General features: G+C 45.0%; 1 protein-coding gene across 1 annotated transcript in view; it reads right to left on the bottom strand.

Moving 5' to 3' along the window:
- Positions 1–17,929, bottom strand: part of RPH3A (rabphilin 3A) — a 278,986-nt gene extending 261,057 nt beyond the window's left edge. The window contains exon 1 of the mRNA XM_086681737.1: positions 17,536–17,929. Coding sequence (XP_086537863.1) covers positions 17,536–17,685 — 150 coding nt within the window. The 5' untranslated portion in view covers positions 17,686–17,929. The remainder of the gene's footprint in view (positions 1–17,535) is intronic.
- Between the last annotated feature and the right edge of the window lie 212 nt (positions 17,930–18,141).

Raw genomic sequence — 18,141 nt, 5'->3', positions numbered from 1 at the left:
GGGCAGAGAAAAAGAGACAGAATCCGAAGCAGGCTCCAGGCTCTGAGCCGTCAGCACAGAGCCCAACACAGGGCTCAAACCCAGGAACCGCGAGATCATGACCTGAGCCGAAGTTGGACACTTAACCGCCTGAGCCACCCAGGTGCCCCTAACCCAAAGAGGTTATTGTGGGAAACCCCAATTTATAGTCAGTTGATCAGAAGCACAGGTCACGACCTGGAATTTGCAATTGGTATCTGGATCGAAGGAAGGGGCAGTCTTGTGGGACTGAGCCCTTAACCTGTGGGGTCTGTCCTAATTAGTGTCAGAATTGAATTGCTGACACCTAGTTGGTGTCCAGAGAGTTGGAGAATTGTTTGATGTAAAGGGAAAATCCACACATTTGGTGTCAGAAGTGTGAGTAGAGGGAACAAGTTTTCCCTTTTAGAGGCAGACACAGTATGTCTGACTGGTGATCACTCGGCAGGGGACAGGAGCAAGGCAGGTAAATGCCAAATCTCCCCAACCCCTAGGAAAGTTTGGAAACACTGCATTTAAATTTTTAAAACCTATCAGGAGGGGGAAGGGTGATGGGACACCACTAATAATTTTTCTTTATGCCTGATTGTATTTGTTATGCTATTCCAACAAAAATAAATTCACTTTTGCAATTAAAACATGAAATTCTAAAGAACATCCAAAATATCAGATGAGCAAGTTGCAAAAGGCCATAATATCCCAAACTCTAAATAACCCATTCATTTGTAAATTGAATTCCTACAAATCAAATTCTGATCAGCAAGCTTGAAACCCTGCACAGCTTGACAACAGACACCCTCATCTCAAATATAAAAATGTTTTTAATGTTTATTTATTTTTGAGAGAGACAGAGTGCGAGCAAGGGAGGGGCAGAGAGACTGGGAGACACAGAATCCAAAGCAGGATCCAGGCTCCGAGCTGTCAGCACAGAGCCCGACATGGGGCTCGAACCCACGAACCACAAGATCAGAACTGCAAGATTATGACCTGAGCCGAAGTTGGACACTTAACCGACTGAGCCACCCAGGCACCCCTCAGATATAAAAATATTAAAACATAACTATGTAAAATATAGAGAGAACCATAAGTTGAGTTGCCATTGACTAATCGACATACATTATGTATACAGTGCTTCGTGAAATGAGACATGTATCAGTCTCAATTGTATGAAATCAAACTCAGAACCAGAGAGTAGAAAGGTGATTGTCAGGGACTCAGGGATGGGGGAAATGAGGAGATATGGGTCAAAGGATATAAAGTGTCAGAAAAATCAGTTGCTTCTGAAGATGTAATGAACAGCATGGTGGTTATAGTTAATAATACTGTATTGTCTGCTTGAAATCTGCTAAGAGAGTGGATCTTAACTGTTCTCACCACACACACACACACACACACACACACACACACACACACGAATGGTAACTATGTGAGGTCATAGATGTGCTAATTATCTTGATTCTGGTAATCATGTCAAATGTATACACGTGTTAAATCATCACATTGTACACATTAAGAAAAATCATGTTGTACAACCTAAATATATACAATTTTCACTTGTCAATCATACCTCAGTAAATCTGGAAAAAAATAAATAAAATTGCAAAATTTTTTAATTGAGGGCACCCGGGTGGCTCATTAAGTGAAGTATCTGACGTCGGCTCAGGTCACGATCTCGCGGTTCACAGGTTCAAACCCCACGTCGGGCTCTATACCAACAGCTCAGAGACTGGAACCTGCTTCAGATTCTGTGTCTCCCTCTCTCTCTCTCTCTCTGACCCTACCCTGCTCACGCTCTGTCTCTCTTTCTCTCAAAAATAAATAAAAAAACATTTTTAAAAATCTTTTTTTAATAAAAATAATAAAAAGTAAATTTTTTTATTGTATGGTTTTCTTTTGATATTTCAGAGGCCACACTTCTTTTTAGGGTACACACATTCCCATAGGCCCTTGTGAGACTCATATGCGCCCAGCACTGGACCTCATGGTCCACTGGACCACTGGATAAAGCAGCTCTCATCCCGGCCACATAAACAGAAAGTTCTCTACGTCTTGCTGAATGGACCCTATGACTCAACTTTTGTATTTCTTACATCAGCCCTGCTAATGTGTCAAAGTCAATGCGGCAGGAGACATGGAAAGAGCTGACAGCGGAAGGCCAAGAAGACAAACAACGAATGGCTGCTCCCTGGAACAAAGAGGTTAATTACTGGCACCTAACTTATCTGAGGGAAGATGTCACACACTCATATTACCAATTAACCTCACCTCTACGAAACCGCCATGGCCGCAATTAATAGAAAGTGACTGTCATCCTAATTACAAGGTCTATACAAGAGGCCAGTGTTAGGCATGGAGACTTCTTTTATAACCTCCTCCTGATGAGTTTCCTAAATTTTCTGGCATCTTTTCCCTAAGTTACACTCAGTTCCGCTTTCTCCTTAAAACCGTCCCTTGAAATAGTTGCTGCTGACTGCTGTCCTGTACGTGACTTTTATTGAGCATTTACTACATGCGAGGCACCATGTAAGCACTTCCTAAGCATGATCCCCCTCCTCCTGCCCGCTTCACGCACTCATGGTCCCTGCCTGCTGCAACTTTTCACTTGTCAGCTTCCGAACTTGGTCTTAAGAAATTCAATGTTGCCACGTACCTGCAAAAAGGAGCCGTCTCTCTTGACTCCTACCGGCGGCCTAGCTCACAAGAGAGCAACGCGTAAATCAGACTGCCAATTGATTGGCCGCTGGTGAGAAGCAGAAGTGCTCGGGGGACACAAACTCATTTCCGCTACCAAGCACCTTTCTTCTGTTACAAACCTGTACAGGAAGCCATTGCGTCCACTGTTAAGTGTCCCCTTCACCGTCCCTTGCTCACCGAGGTGGTAACTTCTATAAACACCTGTGATTCTTTGCCAAGACTTTCTCCGGTTCCCAAAACAGGTCAATCCATCGTGGAGGCTGAAGTGTCACCGAGGCAATGCCCCCAGGAGAAGCTTCAACTGATGACTGGTGTGAGTTGAGGAATAAGTGTTTCCTCATGCACACAACTTTGTGCACCATGAGCAGCTTGGAAGCACGTGCGTCGGTCTCCCAGGGCCCTGAGCGAGAGGGAGCCCAGCTGGCCCTCAGCGAAACCCCACAGCTGACTGCCCTTCTCTGGCTTACTTCTCTCCCCAGCTAGCACTTTGGAACCATGTGCCAAACGGAATCCTTGTACTCAAACCCGTGTCTCTGGCCTGCAGCTGGGGGGGACCCAGCTGAACAAAGACATTATAGGCTGTCGTGCAATCACAGAGTCAGTTGGGCGGTCATAATACTGAGCCCCTCCATCCTAGGAATTGATCTGATGCACAGGCAGGTTCTCTTGCTTGTAGGTCTAGCAACTCTCCTTTCTGAACAGGTCTAGACACACACACTGATCAGTCTGGCCTCCTTGGACCCGCTTCTACAGATGCTCAGTCGACTCCGTCTCTGTGCAGAGGACAACCCAGTTGATCAGACTTGTGTGCTTTTAATCACAATTTCCATCCAGGTGCCTTCCTGACATGGGTGGGAGGGAGTCCCCGGGCTCGTCCAATTCATCAATCACACAGGCTCCCAACCAGGCTTGGGCAAGGGGACCGTTTGTTTTTTCTTTTCTTTCAATAGATTTCTAGTTACGCAAGTAACACATTAAAAAATTCCATTTTATAGAAGAATTGAAACATGACAGATAAGGCTAATGTCCCTGTTGAACACCACCTTTCCCTAAGAATCCAACTCCCTGTCTCCTCCTCGCCCCACAGAAGTTACCTCTGTGGTACAGTTCCGGGCTTTTTCCTACGAATTTACACACAGACTAAGTCACAGAAAAGGTTTGGGTAGGGGGAGGTTAACATAAATGGCATCCTATTGTACACACGCTACATCAGCAACGAAGAATAGAAAAAGGAAATTTAAAATGCAATATCATCCTCACGGTTTGTGGGTTCCAGCCCCACATCCGGCTCTGTGCTCACAGCTCAGAGCCTGGAACCTGCTTCAGATTCTCTGTCTCTCTCTCTCTCTCTCTGCTCACGTTCTGTCTGTCTCTCTCTCTCAAAAATAAATAAACATTAAAAAAAATTTAATGCAATAACATTGGGGCACCTGGCTGACTCAGGCAGTGGAGCACATGACTCTTGATCTCAGGGTCGTGAGTTCAAGCCCCATGTTGCATGCAGGGCTTACTTATATAAATAAATAATAAAGTGCAATATCATTTATCATAGAATCAAAAAATATTTTAAACCTGGTAACAAATTTAACAAAAGAGGAGGAAGATTTCTACATTGAGAACTACAGATACTGCAGACAGAAATTAAAGACTATTCACATAAATAGAGAAATGTCCCATGTCAATAGACCCTTAAGATTTTAGTTCTCCCCAAAATGATCTATGGATTCAGCGGAATCCCAATCAAAATCTACTAGGCCTTTTAAATTGAAATTTACTAGCTGATTCTAAAATTTATATGGAAATGCAAAGAACCTAATAAAAATCAAGCAATATAGAAGAAAGACAAGGAGGAAGGAAAAGCTCACACCACCAGATTTCAAGTCTTATTTAAAGCTTTAATTATTAAGGGTTTGCGGTGTTGGCACATGATGGACAAATAGACCCATGCACAAAATAAAGTTCTGAAGCAGAACCACACATAAACAGTCATCTGAGTTACAATAAAGGCATTGTTATTGTCCAAAAGGATCATTTGAATAGATGGTCCTAGATCAATTGCATATCCGTATGGGGGAAAAAAAAAAAAACCTTGATTCCCTACCTCACACCATACACAAAACTGAATCTAAAAAGAACACAGACACACTTAACATATTCTTCATCTTGCTTTTCTCACTCAGCGATATGTTCAGAGAATCTACCATTTTCTGTACATCATCACCCTGCTTAATTTTTTTTAATGGCTACAAGTAGCCCATGCCAGGATGTACCATGGTTTATCGGGCTATTCCTCTCACACAGGTGTATGTACATTCTCCAGTAGTGTCCGAGAAGTGGGATTTCTAGGTCATTTCCTTCAGATCAGTTAGTATCTCCATTATATGTGGTTTCTCCAAGTTCACCCTCAGTTAACATTAGTGTTTTGTGGTTGCCCCATGGAAGGTAGAATCAATACCCTACCCAAAGCTGGTTTGGAGTCAAGACTGATGAGGCCACACATGCACCAAGAGAGTATATAAAGATTTGTTACTCATATCATGAAATTTTTCTGGGGAGATTAAGGCGGGCACTCAAGCTGGTCTGGAACATCTTGACCAAAGAGAGGAATGAGGCTCTCATATTATTGTGGTTAGGGAATAGAGCTGGGTGAAGGTTCCCACATATGTGGCGCCACAGGAGACAGCACGTGGGATTCCTTACTGGCTTGCCCAGGTATGAAGCAAAGGGAAAAGGAAAAGGGAGACAGTTTGAGAGCGGTTGGTAGTCAAACATCAAAATGAAATCACACCTTATTATAATTGGTTTATGTCAGCTTGGGTCAGTCAGTACCTTGCTACATGAACCATATACCCTCTAGATCAATGAGTAGTCGCTAATCAATTTATCACAGACTCTGGGTTTAGCTGAGCATGTCAAGTTTGGCTAGGTTATGCTCCTGACTCAGTTTCCCTCCCCATCTGAAAAATTATTAAAGAAAACCACCAAGTGCATATATACCTAAGCTGCCCACTAGTCCTTAATTGAACACTTACTATATGCTATGTACTATTCTAAGAGCTTCTGCATTGATTAGCCCTTTGCCATATAAAAATCTATGAAGTGACAATTGTTATCCCTATTTCATAGGTGAGGAAATTGAAGCACAGAGAGGTGAAGTGATTTGACAAGATTGCATAGCCGATAGGTGGCAGAAATGGGACTCAAGGCCAGGCTGTCCAGATCCAGAACCCAAGCTCTTAATCATTATGCTAGGCTGTGGACTCCTTTAAGACAGTGACAAATGCACGGTCCCACTATCCTGTACAACTCCAGGATCAAACAGAACACAATGTGAGTGATGCCTTCTAGAGCTATAGAACAAGATGGGTCTTATGTGTACCTAACACAGTGCCTGGCATATAGTAAGTGTTCAATAAACATTGGTGAGTTAACTAATGTACTTACATATAATAATAACAATACAGCATTATATTATCCGTGAGGATACAAAAATCAATACAATAAAATCAACTGAAGAGCTCCAGCTCACACACTGGGCATTATTTCAATGTCCCATATTAATAGCAGCACAGGAGAAACCTCTCTATACCCATGAGATTGAGACTCCAGGAGGGTAGGAACTGAGTCAGTTTGCTCCTGTTGGACCCCAGTAGCCCGGCACAGGAACTGGAATAGAGTATTCACTCCAAAAGCACTTGTCAAAAAATATATGGGTATTTGGACAGAAGATGCCTGATGAATAAATGGATACATGCATGTGTGCATGGAGGAAAGGATATTTGGGTGGACGTTTGGATAGATAGTAAGATATATGGATGGATGAGTGACCATATGAGTGGATAGATGAATAATGATCAAACAGAAGGACAGGTGGGGGAATCGATGGGTAGAATAAGTAGTTAAAATCATGCACTTTTTTGGGGTTTTTTTAAAATTTTATTTTTAAGTAATCTCTACACCCAACACGGGACTTGAACTCACAACCCTGAGATCAAGAGTCGCATGCTCTACTGACTGAGCCAGCCAAGTGCCCCTGTCATGGACTGTTTAGTTAGACTGCCTGGGTTCAAATCCCAGCTCTCTCATTTATTCCAGGAATAGAAATGGAATTAAAAGGATGACAAAGTAACCCAAAACAAGACCCTGAGAAGGCACAAGAGGGTAATTTGTGAACGAAATATTTATGGAACACCAGAGTCAAACACCTTCCTTGTACAAATGGGAGCACTGGAATTCACAGAGGCAAAATCACTCGTCGAAGGTGACACAATCGATTAGTGGTAGTACCAGAAAAAAAAAAGTCCAGGTTTTCTGACCCTCTCTTATTCATTCAACAAACATCTATTTAGCACTTCCAATTTTCCAGGCAGTATACTAGGTGCTAGAGATCCAGCACTGGGCAAGACAGACACAGGACCTACCCTCAGAACACCAAAAATCTAATTAGAAATGGTATTGTTATATGGGGAAGCTCCAGGAGTTAGGAGAACATATAACAGTGAAAAGTAATCTAGCCTGGTGATCAGGGAAGGCATTAAAGTTAAAACCTAAAGACAACTGAAAAGATGGATTGGAGACATTTAAGCAGAACGATGTAGGAAACAGCTCTATGACCCCCCAGGAAACTGCCTAATCGGCCTGGGCCTCTTTTTCCTCTTCTTTAAATGTAGATAATAACTGCCAAAATAGATGGTGCTCAATAAATGTGTGTTCTCCTTTTCTGCCCCAGGAGGGTGTCCTTCTAATCTAACTGCCATCCCAGGAGGGAAAAAGAGTTGGGTGTTATGTATAGTCTAAAAACACCACGTGTGTTCGTTTATCCATTCTATAACATTTATTCAACCCTGGCTATCTGCCAAAAGCTTTTGTGGACATGAATGTATAATCGCTACTCATCAATTCTTTTTTTTTAAATTTTTTTTTCAACGTTTTTTTAATTTATTTTTGGGACAGAGAGAGACAGAGCATGAACGGGGGAGGGGCAGAGAGAGAGGGAGACACAGAATCGGAAACAGGCTCCAGGCTCCGAGCCATCAGCCCAGAGCCTGACGCGGGGCTCGAACTCACGGACTGCGAGATCGTGACCTGGCTGAAGTCGGACGCTTAACCAACTGCGCCACCCAGGCGCCCCAACTACTCATCAATTCTAAGAGGATGTATCAGTCAGCTTAAGCTAGGGTATGCTGCAGTAACAAGCACTTCAAAATCTCAGTGTCTTAACACAACAAAAGTTTACTCTTCTGTCACAGTCTGCCGCGGGTCCAGGTAATTCAGGAATCCAGGCTGAAATGATACTCTGATCTCACATTTTGATCATGAGGCCCTCACACTCCACACCGCATAGAGAGACACAGTGAGAACTCGCAGCCTTTCCTATGCTTAGACCAGGAAGTGACCACACCCCTGTGCTCAGAGCTCATTGGCCAGCACTGATCACATGGCCCCACTTCACCACAAGGGGGCTAGGAAGGCGGCAGAGCATATGGAATATCTGATGAGCATTACTATCTCTGCCACAGCAGAGACACATACGAAGAAGCTCACAAATAAGGATATAGTTACAATTGCAGCATGTTCCAGGAAGGGTCTGGTTGCAGATGGCCTGGCCAAGGCTCCTAAATTAAGACTTCAGATGGGGCGCCTGGGTGACTCAGTCGGTTAAGCGTCCGACTTCAGCTCAGGTCATGATCTCGCGGTCCGTGAGTTCGAGCCCCGCGTCGGGCTCTGTGCTGACCGCTCAGAGCCTGGAGCCTGTTTCGGATTCTGTGTCTCCCTCTCTCTCTGACCCTCCCCCGTTCATGCTCTGTCTCTCTCTGTCTCAAAAATAAATAAAAGTTAAAAAAAAAAAAATTTTTTTTTAAGACTTCAAAATGCAGCCAGCCACACACATAAAACCACAGGTTAAAAGAAATAAATGATGGTCTATCATAGTCCTGAATTCTCAAGACGAGGTTAGGAGTCTTGCCGAGTTGTCCATCCCTGCATTCTGGCAATGATTTCATTTCTAAGCACAAGCCACCAAAAACAATGCAGAGCACAGAAATTCAGCCCCACAATCCCCACAGCACCTGTAAAAACAGCCTGAGTGGCACAGTGCCCAGAATGTATTTACTGGATCCCGTTCGGAGACTGAAAAGTTCAGCACATCACAGCCTGTGCCTAACTGGTACCAGGCTTCAGCTCATACACAATAAACTCGCCCAGAGGTCTCTAACTCAAATGCCCACAGGGACCACTAAATGAGAGGAGCTGGTCTCAGGGGACAAACAAGGAGACAGTGCCCAGTGAAAGGGACAATTGCCCCTTGACACCACCTGCGTATGGCTACTGGGGCTTATTTTTACATTTCTAAGAGACATTGGAAATCTGGATTTTTGTGTGTGCGATCTTTGTTTTTGTTTTTTTTAATGTGGGAATTAAATAAAATTAATTTTTTGATGTTTTATTTCTGTACTTTTGAGAGAGAGCATGCAAGTGGGGGAGGGGGGGGAGAGAGAGAGAGAGAGAGAGAGAGAGAGAGAGAATCGAAGCAGGCTCCAGGCTCCAAGCTGTCAGCGCAGAGCCCAGGGCGGGGCTCGAACTCACGAACTGTGAAATCATGACCTGAGCTGATGCTTAACCGACAGAACCACCCAGGCACCCTTATTTTAATTAATTATTAAAAACCCTCTTTAGTTTGAACAAAATGTATCTGCCATCCAGATTCGTGCAGCTGGACCCCAGTTGTCTGTTAAAGCTCTAAAACAGTGCAGAGGGGCCTTAGACAAATCTGAGTCTCCCCAGCTGAAGTAGTCAGAAAAAGAGAAAAGCTGATGTCAACAGGGAATGGTTATGTACATACAGGTGCTGGATGAAATATTATGTGCCCATTAAAAATATTCATAAGACAGAAGGACTGGGAGACATGCCCAAGGAGAAAATTCTAACTGAAAAGAGAACACCCAAGAGTTACGCACAATATAAACAACCCACATATTGAAACTACGTATCAAAAAAAAAACCTGAAAGGGAATGCATCAAAATGTTCACAGTGCTCCTTGGGTGATAGGAATATAGATAGTTTCCATTTGTTTGTTTTTTTAATTGTTTAATGAATATGTCCTCTTCATAACAAGGGCAAAACTGCAGATTAAAAAATTTAAATATTGGGGAGCCTGGATGGCTCAGTCAGTTAAGCATCTGACTCGATTTGGGCTCAGGTCATGATCTCACGGTTCGTGGGTTTGAGCTCCACATCGGGCTCTGCGCTGACAGTGTGGGGCCTGCTTGGGATTCTCTCTCTCCCTCTCTCTCCTCCTCCCCTGCTTGCACTCCCTCTCAAAATAAATAAGCAAACATTCAAAAAAAATTTTTTTTCAGTAAACATTTGTTGGGGTGTGCTTCAAGGAATTTTAGACCTGAAAAAAATACTAGTGGTCATCTCCCCCCAGAAGCTTCTTGCTCAGCACAAGAGGACACTGAAGCCCAGGGAAGCTGAGTAACTTTCCCAAGGTCACACAGCTGGTAAGCAACAAGGCTGGGGTCGAAGCCAGGTGTCTTGAATGTCAGTTCAGTTTCAAGCACCATAGGCTACCGACACAGGCATCATATAGATGGGAGGAATACTACACAGAAAGGAAAAGAAAAAGGAAAGAAAGGGAGAAGAAACGGAGGAAGAGAAGGAGGGAGGGAGGAAAAATCTTAAAACTCGTCCCAAGCTTTGTATAGGTGGGGTTTTTTTCCCCCAACCATTTTATCTGTGGATCTGCTCATTTCCATAAAAGCTGATAGTCTTAATTTTGTCAAGACTCTGCAGAACATTTCCTCTTGTTCATGCTCCCCGAGGTAAGAAAACTTGCAGGAAGGAACCGAAGAACAATTTTTACACTTCTAATTTAATTACTACTGTTCTCCTCTATTAGGGTGCTCATCAAGAACTTGGATTTGAATGTTCCTCCTCAAAACCAGTGTGTAATGCGGTGGACACAGAATTAAGAAAAAATTAATTTTAAATGTCAGAATTCCTGTGGGAGAACACGCTTCTATAATTTACCTTCCGAATCCATTAGTGCTTTGGCAGTGTAGGAATTTAATGTTTTAGTCACATCTTACATCTGGTGAACCAACCCACACGCATTTGCTAATAAAAAGGCTGTCTTGGCTAAACTATATCGAAATCCACAGCAGCTAACTTCCCCCACTGCCCTCAATACAAAATACAAAAATGATGTTGGCCAAGTCCTTGGTTACAAGTGGTCTTGTTGAGGGGGCTGGACTATTTTCATAAAATCACAGAATGTTAGAGCAGGGCTTGAGGGGGCGCCCGGGGGGCTCAGTCGGTTGAGCGTCCAATTTTGGCTCAGGTCACGATCTCACGGTTCGTGGGTTCAAGCCCCGTGTCGGGCTCTGTGATGACAGCTCGGAGCCTGGAGCCTGCTTCGGATTCCGTGTCTCCCCCTCTCTCTGCCCCTCCCCCACTCGCACTCTGTCTCCCTCTCTCTCAAATATAAAGAATTTAGAAAAATAAAAAAAATTTAAAAAAAGAAGGGCTTGGGAGATGGAAGAGATGTGTGGGGCGGGCAGGGGAGACAGAAAGAGACCAAGAGATAAAGAGAGAGAACTTAATGTTAAGCCTGGGGAAAAATGGAGAGATGAGCAGAGAGAAACAGAGACAAAAGACTGAGACCCGGACAGCAAAGAGACAGAAAGACAAAGAGATAATGATAATAATAATGCTAATAATGACGATGATGATGATGATGGAGACCGAGAGGAAGACAGAGGCAGAGACAGATAGGAAGACAAACTGGCAGAGATAGAGTGAGGCACAGAGAGGGAGAGAGGCACAGAGGTAGGGAGAAAGAGAGAGGGAGTGACGGACAAATGCTAGTCTTTCTGCAGCTTTAATGCCCGCATCATCATCGTTGTAACAAAGCACAGACAACCCGTGACCTGGGTTCAGGGTGCCCACCTAGGTTCAGGGTGCCCACCCACCAGGGTGCCCAATTATCAAGGTCAGGGGCAAGGTCAAAATAAAGTGGGCTTTTGGAATCCCAGACAAGACAGAAAGAGAATGACCAGCACAACTGTCTGGCCAAAAGGCTGGACTCTCAGATTCTGAGCCTTGGACGTGGCACCAGAGACTTGTGATGCACTCTAGGCATGTCTGACCCCAAAGCATCCATTTTCTGCCTCCTGCCCAGACAGTCCTAACAGGGAGTGAGAGATTCCACACAGCTCTGAAGCACTTCCTATAATCAGGGCTAATGGCTGCAGACCAGGAAAACACCAAGCTCAGGGTGACTTTCAAAATCCATGCACTCTCTCTCTCTCTCTTTCTGCCGCGATCTGAAAACATCAGATGTGGTCACCAGCTCAAACCAAAGCTTTGTTTGCCCTCCAGACTCTGCTAGCCCTCAACCTCAGGATTCAGCCTAGATTTGCCCCATCTGCTGACATTTAGAGAACAAAAATGATGTAGTGATAATATCAATGAGTATTTTTTGACCACTTCTCGTATGACAGGCACTGAGCAAAACTTTACAAGAATTGTATCATTTCATGCTCATCACAGAACCCTCTCCCTTTTAGAAACAGCATTTTGGGGCGCCTGGGTGGTGCAGTCGGTTAAGCGTCCGACTTCAGCCAGGTCACGATCTCGCGGTCCGTGAGTTCGAGCCCCGCGTCAGGCTCTGGGCTGATGGCTCAGAGCCTGGAGCCTGTTTCCGATTCTGTGTCTCCCTCTCTCTCTGCCCCTCCCCCGTTCATGCTCTGTCTCTCTCTGTCCCAAAAATAAATAAACGTTGAAAAAAAAATTTTTTTAAAAAAGAAACAGCATTTTAGGTAAGAAAACTGAGACTCAGAATTTAGGTGTCTTGTCTGAGAGCAAACAGCTAATGCGTTGGGGAGACAAGATTTGAAACTGTGACCCACGTCTTAACCACAACGCCTCTCTTCCAAGTGTCCCCTATGAAGGTTCGTGTAGTTAGAGACTACAGTCCCAGGTGGGCAGGAAAATGGTTTCTGACATCCACCATACCCCTTCTCTCCACGGATTTTGCATGCGCTGTTCCCTCTACCTGAAATGCTTTTCCTTTCCCCTCTTCCCTCTCTCCCAGGGCTTTTACGACTGCTCACTTTTTAGATCTCAGTTCAGTCAACTTTCTTCAGGGAAGCCTTCACTGATTCCCTTGACCAGATCAAATTCCCCTTTATGATCTCATGGTGCAACATACCTTTCCTGGGTTTACTTACAACACTTGCCATCTTACACATAATCGTGTGATTCTTTGATTAATCACAGATCAGCCTCTGGTTTTGCTCATCCCTCTATCCATCACGGTGTGGGCCCCTAGCCCATTGTAGGTGCTTTCTGTATATATGTTTAATTAATTAACTGACTGATTAATGATTGAGTGAATGAAATAACTAGAAATATATGCGAAACTCAAGAACAGAAATATGAACATGGGTAAATTCCCTAAGAGATAGCTAAGGGAGTTGAAAATAGTTGTGTCTAGGGATGGACCAGGACAGGAACAGGAAACTAATATTTTGATGTAAATGCTATAATCTTTTTAAATGTGTACTTTCATTACTTTGATAGACTAATTTTTTAACTGAGACTGTGAAAAACTGAAATTAACTACTTTACCAGATTTTTTTTAATATAAAAAGATGAAAGGGCGGAAGGAGGGGGTTTTCCAAACGGAAAGAGAATGGGGGGATGGAGGTGTGTCAGCGAGGAGGCATCCTGGAGAACAAGTCATGAAGTGCAAAGGATCTGGGTGCCCACGTCTGCGTCTGAGAAAAGTAACCCGTGAGATACTTTGTTCTGAACAGCCAGCCCTGCAGCCCTGCAGCCACTGGCCACACCTGATTGGATGCAGAATCAGTGCCCAAGCTAATGGCAACCAATCACAACATGAGAAGGAGACCATGAATGAAATTCTATCCAATAGAAGTGCTGCACATCTGGGGCACGTGCAGTGACTCAGTGGGTTGAGCATCAGACTCTTTTTTTTTTTTTTACAAGTTCTTTTTTTTTTTTTTTTAGACTGCTTTGTTGGAACTTTTTTTTTTTTACATTTATTTATTTTGAGAGACAGAGAGAGACAGAGCACAAGTGGGGGAGGGGCAGAGAGAGAAGGAGACACAGAATCAGAAGCAGGTTCCAGGCTCTGAGCTGTCAGCACAGAGCCTGATAGGGGGCTCAAGCTCACAAGCTGTGAGATCATGACCTGAGCTGAAGTCGGACATTCAACCTGAACCACCCAGGCACCCCAAGCATCAGACTCTTGATTTTGGCTTGGGGCATGATGCCAGGGTTGTTGGACCTAGCCCCACATGGAACCTGTTTAGGATTCTCTTTCTCTCTCTCTCTCTCTCTCTCTCTCTCTCTCTCTCTCTCTCCCCTTCTCCCCCTATTGTACTCTCCATCTCTCTCTGATAGATAGATAGATAGATAGATAGATAGATAAAAACAAGTACTGCACGGTTCATGACGACAAATCCACCAATCAGATCCTCTCTTGGAAAGTATAAACGGCAGAGGAGGCGTTGGTTCTGACGTACAGACACATAGTGGAATTGAAGGAGGCCCTCTATGAAATTGTGTACAAAACAAATTTCCCGGGCTCTATAGCTTTGATCAGATTATCAAGGGAAACTGTGATGAGCAAAGGTTAAGGACTAGTAGATAAAGCAGGTAATTTTTTCTCTGAATTTTTGGAAGATTTCATGTAAAAATTATTTAGATTTCCATCTTCTGTTCCAAAAAATATGGTAACACTGAGCCTGTAATTTCTCATGGTAATGATTGCCCAGGGCTGAGTTGCAGCCGCTCCCTGTGGACAGGGCACGTGTTCTCCAGCTCATCCTATCCCCACCATTCTTGTATTTTCCTGGTTCACTGGTTGACATGTGATGCCTGGACCATGTAAACCGTTGAGTTTACAACTCTTAGCTATCAACAAGTGAGTAGTTCAGACTGACATGTGAGTGGCTGATACATTTGCCTTTTGTTTTTGTTTTTGTTTTTTTACCTAGGAGTTTAACCCATTAAGATCTCTAATGATGGAGAAAACAAAAAGATCTCTAATGATGGAATTCATAGGACAAATAATTTTGAATCCCTCTCAGGTCATGTTTACATTCCCTACTATCTCTCCCATTCAGGTTGGACCAAAAGAACAGAAATCCAATTCCAGGCATTGTACCTCTAAAAGACTTCTAATCTTCTGTAGACCTTCCTAGAGTTCTCTGCATTCTATTTGTTTGTTTGGTTGGTTGGTTGGTTTGGTTAGTTTTTGTTTGATTTGGGGTTGTATTGTTTTGCTTTTGTTTTTGGATATGGGAAGGTTGTTTCTGGTTGGGTTTTTTTGTTGTTTTGAGGGGGGTTGGTGATTTGAGGGGCTTTTTTGTTATGTTTTGTTTTCTTACAGTTTTGCCTCTCAAGAGAATCTTGGCCCCTAACAAAATAGGGAATCAGCACCTCCCTCTGATTGACACATACTATTGAAAGCTTCTGTTTTCCTTCCTGACTCTGAGGTAACAAGCATAGACAGGCACTATCGCTGGGGTCACGCTGAGAAAAACCCTGTTACCTTTGCATAACAAAATGCTGCGCAGTATGAAATGGACTCATGCTGGGCCCATTTTCCTAGACAAACTGACTTTGAATTGAGCGGTGGCGGTGAGAGAAACAAAGGCATCCGATGTCAGAGTCTGTGATGTTCTCTATACCACAAGCTTGAGAACAGTGACTTGCTCTGTAACTCAGAGGGGGAGAGAGATTGCTTGCCTGAGGCTGGTGTCTCAGTGACTCAATCTACTTGAGTCAATTACATTTGATTCAGTACTTCCTGAGCATCATTATGTGAAATGCACCACATCTGACATGTGGGGATGCAAAGAGGAGGAAGACAGAGCCACGGCTCTCAAGGAACTTGAAATCTACTCGGGGAGATCAGACAAAACCACAAAGAATGATAACAAATATGGTTTCTGACTAAGTAAGGACATCTGATCCTTCCACGCCAACAATTTATTTCCCACTTTTTTTTTTTTTTTTCTTTTTGGAAGCCACCATGCTCCCAATGTCAACCTTTTTGGTCCAGGTGGGCCAGCCCCCATTGTCCAAGTTCCAAGTATCTGAACCTCTGGATCCAGCCGTACCTGTAATCCTCCCTTAGTCTTTTCCAAGTCTTGAAACTATAAAGTCATTTACTTATTTATTTATTTATTTATTTATTTAGTCTAAGCTGGTTTAGGTTATCTCTTTTCACTGAAAGAGTCCTGACTAATAAAAATATATACAAATGCTCTTACTTATATTACCTCCTTTCATCTTCAAAACAATCCTATAAGATTTATAAGAGAGGGGCGCCTGGGTGGTGCAGTCGGTTAAGCGGCCGACTTCAGCCAGGTCACGATCTCGCGGTCCGGGAGTTCAAGCCCCGCGTCGGGCTCTGGGCTGATGGCTCAGAGCCTGGAGCCTGTTTCCGATTCTGTGTCTCCCTCTCTCTCTGCCCCTCCCCCATTCATGCTCTGTCTCTCTCTGTCCCAAAAATAAAATAAATAAACGTTGGAAAAAAAAAATTTTTTTTAAAAAAGATTTATAAGAGAGAAGGAGCTCAGGCAGGGCCCTGAAGAAGGTAAGACGAGTGAGAACACCATGAGTTTTACTATGGAATATAACCAGGCTTTCCTAAACAATATTCTCCCCTCCACCGAACTGTCTGGAGATCTGAGCCTTAGGTTATTAAGAACTCCGACTACAATCAATTAAAAAAAAAAAAAAAAAAAAAGTGTGACCCTGGAGGCAGGAAGACCAATGATGGAGGAGGATGATAAAATTTGTCCAGGCAAAAAGGCCTAGAGCAGTGCCTCTCAAACCTTAACATGTATATAGATCAACTGGGGATCTCATTGAAATCCAGAGTCTAATTCAGTAGGTCTGGAGTGGGGGGTTGAGATTCAGCGTTTCTAACCATCTCCCAAGCGGTGCTGACACTGCTGGGGTCCAGGGCCACACTCTGAGTAGCCAGGGCTTGGACCAGGGCAGTGAGCAGCCAGAGATGGCCATTGAACATGTTTTATTTGACTCATACAGTATTTTAAAAATGAAAATTGTTTTACTATACTAGTTTCCCTATTTTTCTGTATGTTCCAAACTTTTCATTATAAAAAGTGTTTTTAAGTTAAGTTTAATTGCCAAAACCTATAGGTGATTTTACATAAATGTCTCGCTTTCTGGCTTCCCGAGAATTTGGCGGTTCTGGCCACACCGCGCGCACAATCCTGCCTACAGCAACCTTGAGTCTCCCCGGTGGGGCTCCAGTCGGTCCCGCGGTCCATCCGCTCGGCTCAGCACCGCACAGCGATCGGCAACCCCTGGGACCGCGGGTTAGGCGCACATCCAACACCCTGGGGCTACCCTGGCGAGGTGTTAACCCGCTGCCAGCCTGGGGAAGAGGGAAAGAGGGACACTGCCGCGGTCGGTGCCAGGCCGCTGAGCCCCGAGGGACCGCTCGCACCCGGCGACCACCTGTTTTCCGCGCGCGGATGCAGCCACTCGCAGGGACCCGCCCCCCAAAACCCAGGAGATCCGCGGGTCCTGTGCCTTCGCCTCGCCGTCCAATTCCGTCGTCGCCCCACCCCCAGTTCTAGCGCATCCTCCAGCTCCAGCAGTCCCATTCCCGCGGACGGCGTCCTGCGTCCCCTCCCCGCCCCAGGTGGCTCCCCCACGACCCCCTACCCGGCGCAGGCTGCCGCTCGGGGAGGCCAGACCCGCGGCGGCCGGCCCCCTTCCCTTCCCCGCAGCTCCGGCCCTGCCCACCTTACCCGCCCGCAGCGATGGTGGGCCTGCTGTCCGTCCTCCTCTGCCTCCAGCGGTGTCGCCTCTGCGACCGCCGCCACCGCAGCGGCAAAGCCACCTGCGCGTGACCCTCGATCACCAAGTCCCCCCCACACACACACACACCACGCACACATACACACACATGCGCGCGCGCGCGCGCTCTGCCCTTAGATGTGGGAGCAGTGGCCCCGGGGGGAGTCATAAAGGGTTCACGAGCCAAGCCTAAGGCTCAGGAAGACCACCACCCCCTCTGCCTCCTCCGCCCAGAAAAGTTAGTTGTCTCTGCAGGTGGGTGGCTCAGCCGGCAGAACCCATTCGCACGTTCCTCCAACCCCATTCAGACAGTCATTCACTCCCTTTGCTGCTCCCCAACAGACAGGGACGTGTGCTTGCACACAGGAACCCTCTGCCCTCTCCTAAGGGTCCTCAAAGGAAAATCGAAGGGCGTGGGGTCGGGGCCGCGGAGCCCGCCTTCATCTCTAGTCTCTGAAGGAACATCCGTGACTTAAACGGGGCTGAAAATGGACTTTCCACCAGGTTTCTTAACCCCTTTGTGACCCAAGTGAAGTAAGAGTCGTAACTGGAAGCAT

The sequence above is a fragment of the Puma concolor genome, chromosome D3 (genome assembly GCF_028749965.1).
Source record: "Puma concolor isolate L17-30 chromosome D3, mPumCon1.1.hap2, whole genome shotgun sequence".
Classification (NCBI taxonomy): domain Eukaryota; kingdom Metazoa; phylum Chordata; class Mammalia; order Carnivora; family Felidae; genus Puma; species Puma concolor.
Note: the sequence above shows the minus strand (reverse complement) of the source record. Positions and strands in the feature narration are given on the sequence as shown.